Below are 16,554 nucleotides of genomic sequence, written 5' to 3'. Positions count from 1 at the left end.
TTTAGAGGTTTTCGATCGAACAAATATTGATTTATAATCCGTACGGAAATGCTATGCGTAGCTTCGTATTACTCGGTGCCGGATTCAGAGCTCGAAAAGCTTTAACCCGACTCCTACACGGAGTAATCCGTGATCCTGTGGTGACTGATTCAAGTGAACCATCTTTACTACGGAGTACAGAGTACGGAGTACCCGTGCCCTTGCCAAGCCTTCTAGCCTGTGCAGATTTACTAGTGTTTGCTGGTGATGCAAACTTAGAGCGCTAATAGCCTTTATGTAAAGGGATGCACGCCCAAGGTTGGACCGACGTTGACTGAGATGGTTGGTTTGAACTGTGTATTCCATATTGAGTAGTTTTACCTATCATAGTTGGTTTACTGAGGAGGGTGGCTAGTGGAGCATACCTTGTTGGAAAGGGAGCTCGTGAGGACAGCTTGGCCCTCAAACTGAGTCTATTAGTAGCGCATGTCTAGCTGTGCAGCTGCACCTACGGACTCCCTTCGTCTCAAATGTCTTGCCATGAGGAGCAAACTGATTGTGCTATGTTAGTCGCTCTAGAAAAGATATTTCTATTGGTTTTGTCGATACTAGACCATGCGATGTTGTAGTTGTTAAGGAATTGAATATCATGTCAGAAAAAGCAAAGGGGTGACACGCTCTTTCTCCCTTTCAACCATGAGCGCTTAAAAGGTGGGTTTCTCTCCTACCAAGGACGTGGGGGAGGTAACAAAATCCTTTGTGCAGAGTACTCCATGCTCTACTTGCATAACAATGGATGGCCTTGACCTCAGGTCACCGTACCGTGAAATGGAATTTCATTGTAGCGAGATCCACTTTAATAGAACCTATTTATAACAGATCTAGGCTCTCAAAACACAGGTCGAGACGTGGTAATTGAGTATCAAATCGTGTCTGATATCCGAGCACCAGCGTCCGTAGAAGAATTGAAATCAATCATCTCTCCATTGAACCAGGACTTCATCTGTTCTAAAGCGCTGCGTACAGGTCGAATCTTTCAGGTTGGTGCTAAAACCAGTGCCATAGGCTAAGATGCCTGCTTGGGCAATCATGATTCCATTGTCGATGCAAAATCGCTCGTCCGTAGCAAATACGTTCCCGCCTCTATCACGAGCCATGATTCCCATCATTTCTTGAAGGCGCTCATTGCACCCAACACCCCCAACTATGAGAACTTCTCTGGAGCCAACATGGGCCATTGCGCGTTCTGTAATCTCCACAAGCATAGAGAACACCGTCTCCTGCAATGAAAAGCAGAGATCCTCCCTAGTTGGGATCTCGCTTTCACTAATGGATATGCTAGACGCATCGAGCCCTGCTTGGTAGTTCTCAGTTCGTTTACGTTCTCCGTCCAGTCCATATGCAGCAGCTAGCCCATCGATAGCAGCAAGGATTCCTGAAAAGGAACAATCCATGCCCTTCACCGTATAAGGCAATTCCACTAGCCTCTTTCCTTTCTTCGCTAGCTGTTCTATGTTATATCCTGGAGCTGGGTCGTTCGAGATATGCAATGTGCGGGCAAAACGATCAAGACAATTCCCTACAGCAATGTCAAGCGTTTCTCCAAATATACGATACCGTTGGGAGCTATAGGCAATGACTTGTGTATTCCCGCCGGATACGTATAGAACAATGGGATTTTGAGCGCCGGTAACGGAACGGCCCATTTCAATATCTAAATTGCTATTTTAGTACAGGTCTCCGGGAAAAGAGGCAGAGGGGATGTTATGACTGTTCGATCACATACGACCAACACAATGGTTGACGCCCACCAATGGTTTCCGCCATAATAAGCCTAATGTCCGAGCTGCCAGAGCAACACACTGTAAAGGAGCACCCATTCCTGGCCCTTTTGTGTAGCATATACAATCGATATCCCCAATGTCAATGTGTGCATCTCTTAAAGCAGCTATGACAAGATCTACTACCCATTTGCGGTGATGCCTTGCCGTGTCTTTGGGTAGGAAGCCTTCACCAGGTGGGGAAACGTAGGTGTGGCGGACATTTGAAAGAACCTGGGGCTCAGTCCCATTGTCCGGATGAAAAATGACACCGACTCCAAGCTTGTTAGCTGAACCCTCAAGACCAATGGCGATCATGGTAGTGTGGCAGTATGTGTTTGCTTCACTAAACCGATCGATAACCCGTATTTAAGTTCGGATAAGGAATAACATTCTTACTCTTAGGTAGTTAACCATCTGAACTTTTTACCTGGTTAATTAGTTAACTAACTGACTGACTAACTACATAGCTAGCTAGTTAAGTTAACTACATGGTCTGTAACCCGTAGTACAGATTAGTGAGGTAGATAATCGCCGTACTCCGTACTGTCCTGCTATATAGCGCTCCCCACACATAATTTCTCTCGCACTTTCGGGCACTATTTGCGAGTGCATGTCTACACTGTTCTATTGCTTACTATTATTTTATCATACTTTACATTTATTGGCCCATACGGCAGGTACCTATTCTATTGACATGGAGCCTGGAGTTGATCGACGCTTTGCTCAAAACTCCAATGCATTCATGCACTGGTTGAAGCAGCAACATGGTGTCTGGGTAAGTCCTAAGATTAGTATCGCCGATCTACGATCAAGAGGTGCAGGCAGAGGTGTTGGTAGGCTTTGGGACATTTTTGTGTTTAACCGCTAGGCCCGCTGACGAGAAACAGTTGCCTGCGAGGGAATTGCCTCAAATGAAGACCTGTTTAGCATCCCGGAAGACCTTGTCCTTAATGTTCAGAACTCAGAACTAAAAAACTTGATCAACCTGGAAAATGCTGGCCTTGATACTTGGTCGTCTCTCATAGTAACGATGATTTATGAGTATCTTCGTGGTGCCGCATCTAGATGGTCTTCTTACTTTGATGTTCTTCCCACTGAGTTTGACACTCTCATGTTCTGGACAGATGAGGAGCTACACCAGTTGAAAGGGAGCTTTGTCCTCGGAAAAATCGGAAAACAACAGGCGGACGAAATGATCTACGAAGATATACTTCCGCTTATTGCTAAGCATCCTCATATTTTTCAACCTCATAATCAGTTTGTCTCGTCTGATTTGCTGGAAAACCAGGTGGTCTGGATAGAACTTGCCCATCGAATGGGGACGTTGATTATGGCCTACGCCTTCGACATTGAGGTCGACATAGACAAAGAAGAAAAAGAAGGTCAAGATGGATATGTCACTGATGACGAACTGCAAGTAACAAAAGGAATGATTCCGCTCGCAGATTTACTTAATGCAGATGGCCATAGAAACAATGTAAGTAGAATGTCGGTCATTCGGATTCCATCATATATTAATTGCACCCAGGCCCGCCTATATCAAGAAGATGGATATTTTAGAATGAGGTCTATCGCACCCATTAGTAAGGGTGCGGAAATTTTCAATGACTACGGCGAAATCCCTCGTGCCGACCTCCTCCGACGATATGGGTATATAACCGATAACTACACACCTTACGATGTTGTGGAAATCTCCCTTGAGTCTGTTCTCAATGCTACCGGAAGAGATAGCGACTGCTACCAGGTACGTGCCCGGTTAGAACAGTGTTACCCAGATTAACATTTTGTAGTTGAAATTTCTCGAGGATTTTGATATTCTCGATGATGGATATGCCTTCCAGAGACCTGATGAACATACTACCCTAGCAGACGTCATTCCCGCCGACCTACTCATATTACTCCAGGTTTTACAGATGACCCAGGACCAACTACTTGAGCTGGAGAAGAAAGCGACTTTACCTAAACCCGAACTTAAAGAGTCAGAGGCAAAGGTGCTCGTCAAAATTCTCCAAAATAGACAACAGGACTATCCCACCACTGTTGATGAAGACAATCACCTTCTCCAGTCATTGGACAATAGTGACTCCACGTCTGATCACCACAAAGAAATGGCGATCCAAGTCAGGAAAGGCGAGAAGGAAGTTCTACAACTCCTCCTTGATGACCTACAGTCATTCATCCGTAGCCTTCATAATCAGCAACCAAAACGGGGTGCAAACAACGAAAGTGGGGATGGGAAACGACGAAAACTGAAATGGTAACAGATAGAGCATATATGATGGCTAAAAAAGGGAAAAGTAGTCTTCAAAATTTTCGAATTTTTATTTAGGTTTCATTGCTGATTTTATTGTAGTCTACAGAGGCCTAGCATAGGATTACCTTGAGATAAGAACACGGATGACAGCTCGGTTCCGCGGGTGAAAAGAAGAACAACCACCATCCGAAGCCTTCCGTGCAGCACATGATGGTTGAACGGTATTTGGGATATCGATTGATAAGGGGCGCGGTATAACATGGTAACAGGGAGTCGAATGATTTTGATCCTGAATACCTCTCATATCTTTGAGCGAACTGAAAAACTCCACTTATGGTTGGAATTTGTGCAGTTCAAGCCGTGGATTGAGGGCGTTTTGTGGGATGTGGTAAAGCGGGGGTGCCTCCTGTTTGCGGCTGGAGAGAGCCGGTCTGCAGTCGTCTGCCGTTTTGAGCAGCTTGTGCTTGCATCTGGGCCTGGATAGCTTGATCTCTTGATGACTTAGCATTGAGATAAGCTCGGTGCTGCATTATTTGGATATTGAATTCGTCCCGCGCATATACTGGGTCAGAGTCACCATCATCCTCCTGGTCATATTTGAAACGATCTAACTGGACTGGGTCAACCTCATTCCTATTACGGAACGGGAGGTTTCTTCGGTCAATCATCATGCGCCCACCTCTACCTATTCGTCGACGAAAGCATGGCATCCCTCTTTGCGATTGCTCATCAGGGGATATTGCGCTTTTGAGTATTACAGAAAAGATATCTGACGGCCTTTCTATCAAAATATCTTCTGAGTCAATGCCGGCCTCAGACGATTCGGATGTGGGCGGCGTAGGGAGATACTCGGTTATTGCGGGTCGGAAATCCAAACCGTCAAAAGACCGTGGAGCATCCGGGCATAATGGCGATCGAGTCATATCTACATAACCCTCGTTCCACTTAGCATGTTTGATGACATTTTGCTTAATGTCACGGCAAATCTCATTTTCTTTATCAGCTTGGGCGTCTTCCAGTAGCCTTAGGTCTTCTGCGGGGTGTCCAGCTGGTCTGGGAGGTGCGCGAAGCTGAGGGGCAACGGGTCGTGGTGTCGACACGATATCTGCTGGCTTCTTTTTCGGCTGTTTCTCCGTTAACACGACGGTCTGTGTTTCAATTTCAAATTTACACACCTTCTGATTGATGAGATCCTCATCATCATCCTTGATTCCTAGTTTGCGTTTCATTTCCTTGACCTCGCTGCGCTGCAGGAACACTTGTCTATCGATGGCAAATTGCTCTTTTCTTGCGACTTCACGTTGTCGAACGAGAGCAACCAGTTGTCTAGCGTCGTCTAGTTCTTTTCTAAGACGGCGAAGCTTCTCCGCACTTTGCGCATCTCTTCCACGGGTTTTACGGGCCTGTCGTACCTCCCTACGCCGGAAGCATACATATGGGTCGCTGTCATCGGTATCTTGACCTGATTCAAACTATTCCAAAGTCAATGATAATAATGCACACTGGATATACAGTACGAACCTTTAGATTCGGCTGTAACGGACAATTTCCGGTCCGAGCCCGCCTTGACCTCCAGTGCTCATATGCGATTTTCGTGAATATTTTCAAACTATCATTGATAATCCCGTCGAAACACTCTTCCATTTCCTCGTATGGAATTACAGGAGGGTTATCTACTGCTGCAAAAGGCTGTTTGGTGTGAGCCGTGTCCTCGAAGAAGCTCATGATCTCTTCGAATTGACTTTCTGAGCATTGTGTTGAGGCATCAGTTTTTTGGTTCATGATCCTCAGGGCCAAGTCATCTTCCTCCACAAGGTTATACGAACACCCGCAACAATCTTCAACTGTGGAGGAAAACCTAATATATGTCGCTGGCTGAGAAAACGTCGCGGGATATAATTTTCCATATTGGAGCGAACTTGTGACTGTCTCTGGTGTGGGGATATGCGTCTTCTGGGAGACATTTCCGAGAGCTGCCGCATTTATAGCCGCTTGAAGGTGGTACTCCTACAGTATACACCTTGTCAGTTGCAATTCATAGGATATGTCATTCTGGGGGCGTAAAGTCACATGGTCACGTGACTACATTCAGGCAACCACATTGAAAAATTTGCAGTGAGTGACACGTACGCTTTCTTCCGCCTTTTCAACACCGGTTTCAATGGTATGAAGGGTGGTTTGGAGCTCATCGTCGGCTATTTCTATCTGGCTATCTCTGTAGATAGGTATTGCCTGCTTTGAGGTGAGTTTTTTAGGTCGCGTAGACCGCATCATCCCGGTGAGCCGCGACATAAGTCTGGCGCGAAAACGAAAAATGGACCATGCGCAACAAAGCCCAAAATGGGTATTAAATCGTAGCGTAGCTCATGGGTAATCCCGTAGTGTAACTCTTACGGCTCTGAAGCCGCGTTGTTGTGCGCAAATGGAATGCCAAATCTGACGTCAAGTCAGCTGTATGCTAGGTTGATGTTGCGTTGCCGCCATAAAAAGGCCTGTTTTGCGCAGCTTACTAGGCTCAGGGGTGCGCTAGGGCTCCCGCATTAGGCTAGTGCGGGGCGATCAATATCAGATTCACTAGGCACGGAGTAGAATCTGGAGAACTACCCGATTGGGCTAGCGCATCCATCCCAGATCCCCATCACTTGCTTCTGCGTCTTCCACCCGCATCACTGCTGCCCACTACGTCGCGGTCCTCCACGCTCTCCTGGTGGCCTTCGACAAGTTTTCCCACTGTATATTTGCCGTTTACTCCCCTGTCGCAAACGCTGTCCGCCATGGTCGAGCAAAACACCCCGAGTGGACATGATTCTACCCCCCGCAAGCAGACCAGTTCCAGTGCGCAGGTGATAAATGACATTGTGCTGGGCTCCAACTGTGCGTACCCGCTCACTGCTAAGATGACACTGCTCACATCAACGCTGCAGTTGATCATGACGAAGTGGACCGGCTCTGGAAGCGGTTTATGAAGCTGGACAGAGTACGCCCTTCTTACTTATCGATTCCAAGCTTCTTTCTAACTATTTCTCAGGATAAATCGGGCACGATTGAGCGCGATGAATTTCTTTCTCTTCCACAAGTCTCCTCAAATCCTCTCTCAACACGGTATGTCACCTACGTATCCTCCTCTCCAAGGTCGCCGCTACCTTCTGATAACCCTACAACTAGAATGATTGCTATTTTTGACGAAGATGGCGGCGGCGATGTTGACTTCCAAGAATTTGTCTCCGGGCTATCGGCGTTCAGCTCTAAAGGGAACAAAGAGGAAAAGTTACGCTTCGCCTTCAAAGTATATGATATTGACCGTGACGGTTTCATTTCTAATGGTGAACTGTTTATTGTGCTGAAAATGATGGTTGGGAGCAACTTAAAAGACATGCAGCTTCAGCAAATTGTCGATAAAACCATCATGGAGGCTGATTTGGATGGGGATGGGCGAATAAGCTTCGAAGAATTCACACGAATGGTAGAAAACACTGATGTGAGCATGAGTATGACGCTTGGTAAGTTAGATTTCTTCTGTATTTATGTAACACAAGTAGCTGATACCTTCTGTAGACCAATTTTGAATGTGGCGTATTATTGGTGTATGTTTGATCCCCTTGCTTCTTATACATAATGGCTTTACTTTTCATTGGGCGTTTGAAAACATCGCTTGGTACCTGGATTCTAGAAAGACTGGAAAGTATATTCAACACATTAAATGCTTGTGTCTTACTTCGTATTCCAGTTTTTATGAGCTGTGTCCATCAGGTAGGCCATATGTATCTGCTTTCACGATTGTATTGACACAAATACGCGGGAGTTTTTGCTTTTCTGAAATATTATAGCACAAATGTCTCGGATATAAGTAGGTATGAGGCTATAGGCCACAAGGATTCATTACAGTCAATAAAATGGGTACTTTCATTGGTAAGTGCCGCCGGAATTTCTGGCCTAATCCAATCATCGACTATCATGTGTGATCTACTACCAACCTAAATCCATTCCATTTGGGGTTCGAATATAAGTTCAAGGTAAACTACAGGCCAGGGAAAACATATCATGGATGTAGTACAAATTTGTGGTCGGTACAAGGCATCAAGCAATCACGCCTGGGTAAGAAGCAGCCTTATGGAATCGGATCAATGAGGCGTGACTGGATCAATTTTTAGCCACTTTGGCAAATTACTAGATCTAGAGTTATGGTAAAAAAGTACAGGGTACGGAGTAGTAAACCAAAACATTCAGAAAAGCTCTGAATGCACCTACACTGTATCTTTCACTGTAACACAAAAGCAGATGTCACAAGGGTAGTTGCAAATGCAATTTTTTTTAACTTTTCTTCATGCTTCACAAGTACAGCAGTAGTGTTGTGAGGAAGATAGGTGCCCTTTTATTTGCAGCAGAACAAAATTCATATGTTTCCTTGTTTAATGAATACATGATATAAAGTAACCTTAAAGGCCACGTGACCATTTCTCTATGAGAGGGTATCAATCAGCAAGTAACAACCAGAAAGGTGAAAAGAAGAAATCCAGTCACAGATATGTGCGCAAAGTCCCGAGCTCCTGAGCTTGATACCCCATAATGCTCTCGCCGAATTGCTTCGATGCCCGTGTATCCAGTTCCCCTTGCAAGAATCAAAGAAATACAAAGACGCAGATTCGAAACAGAAATTGTAGTAACGAACAAAACAGATTCCAAAGAAAGCAGACCCAACCCGTTACTCCAAGCCGAGTCTATAGCCACTCTAAAATCTAGGTCATGGGATATCGTCGAACATTCGTTCCGCTGAAAGAAAAGAAGAAAAAGAAATAGCAACCAAGAAATCTTTCAATATCAGAGAGAGGTTAAAGGCAGGGTTGTTTGTGACGAGATAAGTCCGTATCAATCTCGCCATTGCCATTAATCTTTCTTTTAATGGTATTATATTTAAAGGAAATGCTGGTGGCGGTAGGTTCATCCGAAGGAACGGGAGTCCAGGTGGTATGAGATACAAACACGCAGTTTAGCGGCCGGTGGCACATGTTTGGCTTCGAGACGTCGAAACTGAGTCTTCATATTGTTCAACAAGGTCCAGACATTGGCCGAGGACTATAGGTTCACATGTAAGCAAAAGTGGCACTGAGAGGCTAGGGGAAATTTGACATTTTTCTTACCACACAATATCTCTTCTTCCCAGACACCCATCTGATAATCAACAAGTCCATATTGTTCAACCCTATCACACAATCGAACCAGCTCCTTCCCCATTTTAGTCAGAACTCCCTCTGTTAGTACCTCCAGTGACGCGGATGCAGAATCGAACATTGTTTGTGTATTGTCTTTCTGCTTTTGGAAAAGAGCAAGCCAGCAAGTATTGAACTCATCCCAGAGCTTTATTCGGTCGGTATGTAGATGTTCTTCATCACGAACGAGGCCTAAAATCAGTCATTAGCTCGAAATGGAATAACTCCCCTGTCGAACCGCTGACTTAAAGAGATTTTACAGGACTTTACAATATGACATACCGAGATCTACAGCATTTCCCAGTAGCCATTCAGACATATCGATCAGTGCCCTGCTAGCAGTGTTTAACCTCCCAGCACGGATATTTTCAAATGTTTGCCTTAAGGCCTGCTGGTATTGATTATATGCTTCCTCAAGACCCGATGGGGTTTCTCGTGGTTGTTCGGGTGTCTGAAGGGGTTCCGAAGCAAAAGCAGTCATAGATTCGGGAAAGGAAGTCGCAATATGCGGGCGATTCGAGGACGCAGGCTGGGAGTATGGTGTCTGGGAGACTTGGGCAGATAAATAATGGCTAGGTTCCTGCGAAGGCCCTTCTTCCGTTGGATAATATTGCGGAACGCCAAATTGTGTAGCTAGGACTTCAATAGCAGCAGAATGCCGTGGTTGGTAATGTGAGGGCGTGTCGTAGGGGGAGTGGGGTGTGGCCTGTGGCGTCATATTGTAGACCATTCCTGGGTCGTACTGAGGCATCCGTTGCTGGTGTTGATCTTGGTGGTCCGATTGCTGCGGGGCCTGTGATGGAGTCTGCCTGGAAGATGGTGTAGAGAAGTCATGCTGGTAGGATAGAGCCCCACTCTGCAGTGAGCCGCTTTGAAGGGATGGGGAATTGTAGGATGGTGACTCGGTGTACTCGAAACCGCCGTAGGGGTGAAGTGAAGGATTGCGGCCCTGCTGTGTCAAGGTGTCCACATGAAGCCCACGAGCATCAGCGGCTTGGTTATTTTGCCGAAATCGATGTATAGAGCTCTCGTTGGAATGGTGAAGCGTTCGCGGCCTCCCTATTCCAGCGCCCTGTTGCTGCGAAGTGAAGTCGTATTTCTTCCGCTGGCTGCTATCGCCATCCATTCCCCCAACCCGGCCTGAGGCTGTCCCGCCCCGCGACGAATCGAGATATGAAGTTCGATGCGTCGGAGGCGAGAGAGGTGGGCTGGTGTAAAATTCCAGCTTCACTCTTTTGCTGGAAAACCCGAAGGATAACACCGAGTATCAGAGCCTGATGTTTAACGGGCCTCTATTTGCCAGCGCGATCTGTCAAAACAAGATGCTCTTGTGTGTCGAATCTGCAACTTGAGGATCCCTTGCGAATGGGGTAACAGGGATGTAAGAAGTAAAAGTTGGGCAGGGTCAATTCAGATAATGATTTAAGCCAAACCTATTCCAAGGAATACCGCGACCTTTGGAACGTGCGTGCATCAAAAGAAAAAGAAAAAAAAAAGATTAGAGGGCAAAGTATTGAAAGTAAGACTGGGGCATAGGATAAAGCATTATCGGAGCCTTGGAATCAGGTAATTGTGGTTGGAGGTGGAAAGGAGCAAGAGAAAGGAGGGTGTGACACTGGACCGAGAAGCAGTTGTTCAGGTGTGTCTGGAAGCAATAGTCGGCAGGGAATGCCGACTATATGTATCAAACTCTGGTTTCCAAGAGGGACAAGGTGTTGATATTAAGTTTTAAGTCAACCGATGGTGACCCAAATGCCGGTTGTTTGACGAATCCGCGAGTGATGCGGGGACAGCAGTGGTTGGTGAAAAGTCTTAGCCTGTTGTTTGAGAGATCGGGCAAGAAAAAATAATAGAGTAATAATGTAGAGAAAAGAAAAAACAAAAAATAAAATAAAATAAAATAAATAAAAATAAAAAATATAATAAAATCAAGGGCGCGCGATAATGTCAAATAATAATAATGGGGATGTGCTTACAGCTCCGTGCCTGATTCACAACCGTTGTCTATCAATGTGGAGCAAAACCGAGCCTTATAAAACCTAGACCTGAAAGCTTAGACTTCTCCTATTTCCTCATTTCCAGGACCCGAAAATGCAGGGTCAGCTGGGGGTCAAATAAGAGAGAGCAAAATACTACTGCTGTTGAACTGCGCCCACGATGATGATACGCTGCTTCTGTGACTGTGAAGCTATCCAGAAAAGTCGCATCCAGTAGTTACTGCGTTGATACAGCGAGCACCAAATACACGTAGTAAATGAGCTTGAATGGGTTCTTTGATACATCGGCGCAGTGCGGCTTTGTATTGCATTGGGGCCAGACTCGACCAGAGGCGCTTTGGCGCTTTGGTCAGAACTTTTCTGTAGCCTTCATCAACGCAACATTTTTTTTAACACGCTTGGGTATTAATTATTTTGATTAATGATTGGTCGGGGCTGGCGACACCATCCATGGCGATCGTTCCACTGGAAACTGACACGGTGGTAGTGAATAACCCGGCGATGGACCTCGACCTGCTGAATCCCGTCCTGAGCTTTCGGCCGCTCGAATGTGGCTTCACCAGCTTCTAGAATTCATGTCTCGTTCTGAACAATAAAATTGCACATGGAGATCGGCCGGAAAGTGAACCTAAATCGAACGAGACACGATCATTCGCACGTCATTGAATCACGATGGATGGCTAGCGGGTTGGCGGTGGTAGCCAGCGCCTTGGGGATGACTTTGTCGTCGGCTGGCTAAAGTTCTAGCGTCGAGGGAAATAACAACGGCGCCCCTGGCTGAAATTGCGGGACGAATTCCCTGCGGCGGTGAGGTTAAAGCAGGCATCAGCAACAAGAGACGAAAATCAGGAGCAACTCTAGCGTGGAGAGCGGAGACAAGCGTTGGAGCACACAGGCAAGCACGCAAGCCATGGGATGGTGAACCGCAACCGTAATGTTGTTTCAGGGCAAGCCACCACGCCAGCCAGCCGGTGGGTGGCCTCAGGAGAGGCGAGAAAGAACACGTTGGGAATTGCGAAGCCTTTTCCAGAATTCTGCCCTTGCAGTGAACCTTGATCCTGGCTCTTCAGGCTTGGACAGCCCTCATGAAGGATTGTTCAAAGAATCACAAGGCATGAGAGACCTCCCTGGGTGAGACTGCCTCAAACAATGGTGAATATTAACAGGCGAAAAGGAGCAAGGATTGCGAGCGAAAATCCTCAAACTCTCGCAGTGATTGGCCAAGACATCATGCCCAATGTTGGATTTTTCCGTTTCTCTACGATGATTGCCAGAGTTAAAGGGAGCAACAGTGCGTTGCATCTCCGAAGGCTTCTTGGAGCCCGACAAGGGTCAAACCCGATCGAACGAAACTTACGATGCTTGCGGGCCCTGGGCATGAGCCTGCAAGCAAAGGGGGCTCGGGAGTCTCCGGTGCTCCGCATTTGATGGAGCGGCGTATGTACGTATATATGTAGGTGCATTCGGAGGCCGCGACATATTCATATACACATAAGGAGTACGGTGTACCCGTACGTGCTTCTAATACACAGACTACCAGTGGAGAATGCGGAGAGCCTCTGATGCAAAACGCCCTCTTTTGTAACCCGACAAAGCATCGACTAGTTAACTAGCGGCTGTACGGAGAAGAAACTTAAAAATTGTACCAGTTTTCCACCGCTGGATGCTGCTCGCCAGCTTTGCATCTGATGGTCAGCATGGAGCTGCTTTCAAGGCTGGATGTATGTATCGGAATGGCGGACTGCGATATGAGCTTGCAAGTGAGCCTCAATTACCCGAGCGGTACACGCGCCCTACGTATGAACTATTAAATCCCATACATGTTGCCCTGTGGATGATACCAAAATATCTGACTCATGGTTATCGACATTTTGAGTGATCTCAAGCGGTCAGAAGCAAACTTATACATGTTTTATCTGGGTGTCTAGTACCCTCATGGCAAGCCGTCTGATCACGATCCTGCAGCTGAATTTGGGCGCACAGGCTAAGATCCCACGTACACGTCGTGTGTCTTCTCCGAAGCCGTCTTTATGTCTCCACGAATGCCTATGTGTTGTACCTACGGAGTAGGCACTACATATTTTACTCCTTATTCATATGAAAGCCCGAGTATCCAATCAACTTACGACAGGGGTAGCGCTGATCCGACAAGCCTGTGTAGTAACAAGCGAGTACTCCGTAGATGGTACCAGCTGTTTCCTGTATACGACAGAGGAGCAAAATACACCAGGGCTCGCCAGATCTCCTTTTTGGCTAATCCTCCAAGCTACCCGAAAGGACGGGGGAGCGTTTCAGAGCTTGCGTGCTTAGTTTGCTGGTGCAGATTTAACTAACTAAACTCTAGCGTGGGACAACGTCAAGAGAGCAGGGGGTGATTGGTAACTAGGCCAGGTAGCAACCCTAGCGAGGTACTCTGTATGTATGATACCTTTTGAAATCTTCGATGGAGTATGTTTATTATATATGTACTCCGTACGAAGTACGTACCCTGGAGAATGCTCAAGATCAGCAGGCCAATAAATGTTTATATAACTTAGCTAACTACTCTGTAGTTAGCTGAACTTCTGGCTGCAAAGATAAACACTTTAATACGTTTGCATTTACAGGGGCATCTATACAGAGTACATACATAGGATGGTCATAGATTTAGAAGAGCTTGGAAGAATAGGTGTATTGTGAAGTTGGTACCTATTGTTCAAGAAAAGTAGAATCTATGGATGGACATATTGAAATATTGTTGTGCCAGTAAACTTGAACATAAATTTGTCACTTCCAAGCACAGTTGCCCTTCGCCAGCACCCCAACCAACTTGAAGCCTCTATCAGTACGTTGTACTGCATTTTCAGGCTGCTATAAGAAATTACCTACCCAAGGTTTAGGGCTGCGACACGCGATCAATCACTCGAATCAACTAGTTAGCTAATTTGTACTCCGTATTAACAACTCTTGATGCTTCAGCCTTTCATTCCTTAGCCTCTAAGGTCCAATCGCCCCAACAACCTGTTACTATCCATACTTCAGCGTATGGTGGAAGGGAGGGCAGATATCAGAGTTCTCTGTATAATACTCTGCAGTTACATACAGTATACGGAGTACATCTCCCCTTGAATACCTCGACAACAAGTGAGTCCCAGGATGGCCGCACAGCCTCGTATCACTCGCAGTGTTTCAAATTGTTTCAAGGTGAATAATAATGTTGGAGTAACTACTAGTTAACTTACTAACCAGCACTCCAATACCTGGCCCGTTTTTCGGAGTATGCACGGAGTCCGGAGCACTCCGTACGTCAAACAAAAGGCATCCATCGCCTCAATCCAGGGGCAGCAGTTCAGCCGTATGTAGTACTCCGTTCTGAAGCTGCATCATCCCTAATGACTATCACAAGTATTTACCTCCAAGGTGTGCTAGATATTGTCTTAATATTTTATTCCCACAGTACAGAGCAGATCAGTGTAATATCATGTCTGTGATGCAAAAAATTTCTCCTCTTAACTACCTGGGTCCTGATGCTAAGAAACACCAACTAACCAACGCAAATTCAAGACATTCACATGCTATCTGGCCACGCCGATCTGCTCATATTTTTGCTCAAGAGGATTGCTAAAAAAGCTGATCTGGATCTTGCTGCCCTTATGATTCTCCCGTCGGCATGGCTTTGAGGATGATGATCGCGATACCTGGTAGGGATTCATCCAAAGAGGAGCTTTAGAAAGCAAAAGTGCCTCTGAAAGGAATATGCAATGGTGCACCGCCGCCTGGAGACGGACTGATTAAGTTGAGAGGTCTTTAAACTAAGCCCATTTCTGTACGAGTGGGATTTTGGCTGCCTTTAGCAGATATGCGTGGATGAATATACTTTTCAGCACAGGATAAGGAGATGAAGTGGTGAAGTACTCACACAACCGCGCTCGGCTTAATTCAAACGTACTTCATAGAAGGAATCTAATCAGGTTTATCGCTTCTAGCTTCGCGAAATGCAGGAATTTTCTGTACACACATATAACTACAAGTTGAAAAATCATGGAAAAGTGGCATCTTGAGACACGATTGGAAAAGTACAAAAAGAAAGCAATCTGCTTTATCTTTTGACCCAAGCAGGCCTCTTTCTAGCCTTAACGCGACCAGGTTTCTTTCTTTCAACTTGCCTCGAGTCGATTGTGGAAGTTCCAGCTATTTAAAAAGATTAGCAAAACAATGAAGTTATACGTAGCCGCTAGCAGCGAGCCGCCGGAAAAAAACAACGTAATATGGGACCACCTACCTGGTTTAAGAAAGTAACTCAGTTCCGGCTCGTGAGTAAGAAGTGCTCTTGAAACAGCCACAGTCATAGCTTCGGCTTGACCAGTTACTCCACCACCACGAACCACAGCAAATACGTTGTATTTACCTATCCTATTTGTGATTCTTAATGACCAAAGAGCACTCTCTCGGTCGTGAATGCGTGGAAACACGTGTACTATACTCTTCCCGTTGACAATGATCTCGCCATCTCCTTCGACTAACCAGGCCGTTGCGGTGGACGTTTTGCGGCCACCGACCCCACGGGCACGTCCACGCTCATCCACTGTCGGAAGGGCTGCTTTAACATGGGAGGGTGGGGCGGGCTTCGCGAATATTTTCATCGCCGATTTAACTTCTTCAGGCATTAATTTGGGATTTATTTTATTGAGTCTCTTCAAAACGTTAACAAGAGCTGTGTGATTTGACTCGGAAACATCTTCTTTGAGGCTGGCGCGTAATTCTTTTGGAGAAAGGAACAATGAACGCGGAGCTTCGGCTGGATCGACAAGTGGGAGGTGCGCATACTTCGCACAAATACGTTCCAAAAGTAGCAGATTGTTAATATATTTAGGTATTCCTGAGAAATATGCCGGCGAGTCTGGAACTATGCGTGCGGGTATCGCGTTCTGGTTGTTGAAGTCGATGGGCGGGGCTGAATTTTCAGAGAATCGGGGAGGAAATATTGAAAGATGCCTCTGTTGAAAGGTGTGTAAGGAGGTGCGGCAAGGAGAATGCGGGATATTCTGCGTTATTCGTACTCGGGTGAGTGTCCGCTCAATCTGGTGAAGGCATTGTGAAGACTTTAAGGCACGAAGCGTGCATCCAGGCCGATGCCAGGACATCGCTTTCGAGAAGCCAGTAGTAACCGAATCAGCTTATGAATGGGGTTCGCCGTAGCTCTATGTGGTTTGCCCGTTGTATCTCACGTTGTTGGTGTTTTAGTTGATTCGTCAGGAGCGAAAATCCATCATGACAAAGTTCATATGTACGGAGTACGTTAGGTAAGATAGCTG

At 46.1% G+C, this 16,554-nt stretch overlaps 6 protein-coding genes across 6 annotated transcripts; 2 read left to right on the top strand and 4 right to left on the bottom strand.

The window, feature by feature from the left end:
* Positions 1–950: 950 nt before the first annotated feature.
* On the bottom strand, positions 951–2,117 carry KAE1 (putative tRNA threonylcarbamoyladenosine biosynthesis protein kae1; the record flags this gene model as incomplete). The annotated part of the gene is made up of 2 exons (XM_049250730.1): positions 951–1,693; positions 1,766–2,117. The coding sequence occupies 2 exons, from the start codon at positions 2,115–2,117 to the stop codon at positions 951–953; spliced, it is 1,095 nt and encodes a 364-aa protein (XP_049110314.1).
* Positions 2,118–2,496: 379 nt separating this feature from the next.
* On the top strand, positions 2,497–4,063 carry RMS1 (Ribosomal lysine N-methyltransferase 4; the record flags this gene model as incomplete). Its single annotated transcript, XM_049250729.1, has 4 exons — positions 2,497–2,635; positions 2,690–3,279; positions 3,331–3,546; positions 3,593–4,063. 4 exons carry the CDS (start codon positions 2,497–2,499, stop codon positions 4,061–4,063), a joined length of 1,416 nt encoding a protein of 471 aa, XP_049110313.1.
* A 346-nt stretch (positions 4,064–4,409) lies between these two features.
* On the bottom strand, positions 4,410–6,327 carry EPL1 (Enhancer of polycomb-like protein 1; the record flags this gene model as incomplete). Its single annotated transcript, XM_049250728.1, has 3 exons — positions 4,410–5,528; positions 5,578–6,063; positions 6,187–6,327. 3 exons carry the CDS (start codon positions 6,325–6,327, stop codon positions 4,410–4,412), a joined length of 1,746 nt encoding a protein of 581 aa, XP_049110312.1.
* Positions 6,328–6,830: 503 nt separating this feature from the next.
* Positions 6,831–7,622, top strand: CNB1 (Calcineurin subunit B; the record flags this gene model as incomplete). Its single annotated transcript, XM_049250727.1, has 4 exons — positions 6,831–6,930; positions 6,981–7,033; positions 7,085–7,556; positions 7,612–7,622. 4 exons carry the CDS (start codon positions 6,831–6,833, stop codon positions 7,620–7,622), a joined length of 636 nt encoding a protein of 211 aa, XP_049110311.1.
* Positions 7,623–9,043: 1,421 nt separating this feature from the next.
* LOZ57_001639 (uncharacterized protein) lies at positions 9,044–10,389 on the bottom strand (the record flags this gene model as incomplete). Its single annotated transcript, XM_049250726.1, has 3 exons — positions 9,044–9,129; positions 9,195–9,455; positions 9,546–10,389. The coding sequence occupies 3 exons, from the start codon at positions 10,387–10,389 to the stop codon at positions 9,044–9,046; spliced, it is 1,191 nt and encodes a 396-aa protein (XP_049110310.1).
* A 4,949-nt stretch (positions 10,390–15,338) lies between these two features.
* MRPS9 (37S ribosomal protein S9, mitochondrial) lies at positions 15,339–16,383 on the bottom strand (the record flags this gene model as incomplete). Its single annotated transcript, XM_049250725.1, has 2 exons — positions 15,339–15,430; positions 15,522–16,383. The coding sequence occupies 2 exons, from the start codon at positions 16,381–16,383 to the stop codon at positions 15,339–15,341; spliced, it is 954 nt and encodes a 317-aa protein (XP_049110309.1).
* Between the last annotated feature and the right edge of the window lie 171 nt (positions 16,384–16,554).

Source organism: Ophidiomyces ophidiicola (assembly GCF_022830035.1).
Source record: "Ophidiomyces ophidiicola strain CBS 122913 chromosome Unknown scaffold_4, whole genome shotgun sequence".
NCBI lineage: Eukaryota > Fungi > Ascomycota > Eurotiomycetes > Onygenales > Onygenaceae > Ophidiomyces > Ophidiomyces ophidiicola.
Note: the sequence above shows the minus strand (reverse complement) of the source record. Positions and strands in the feature narration are given on the sequence as shown.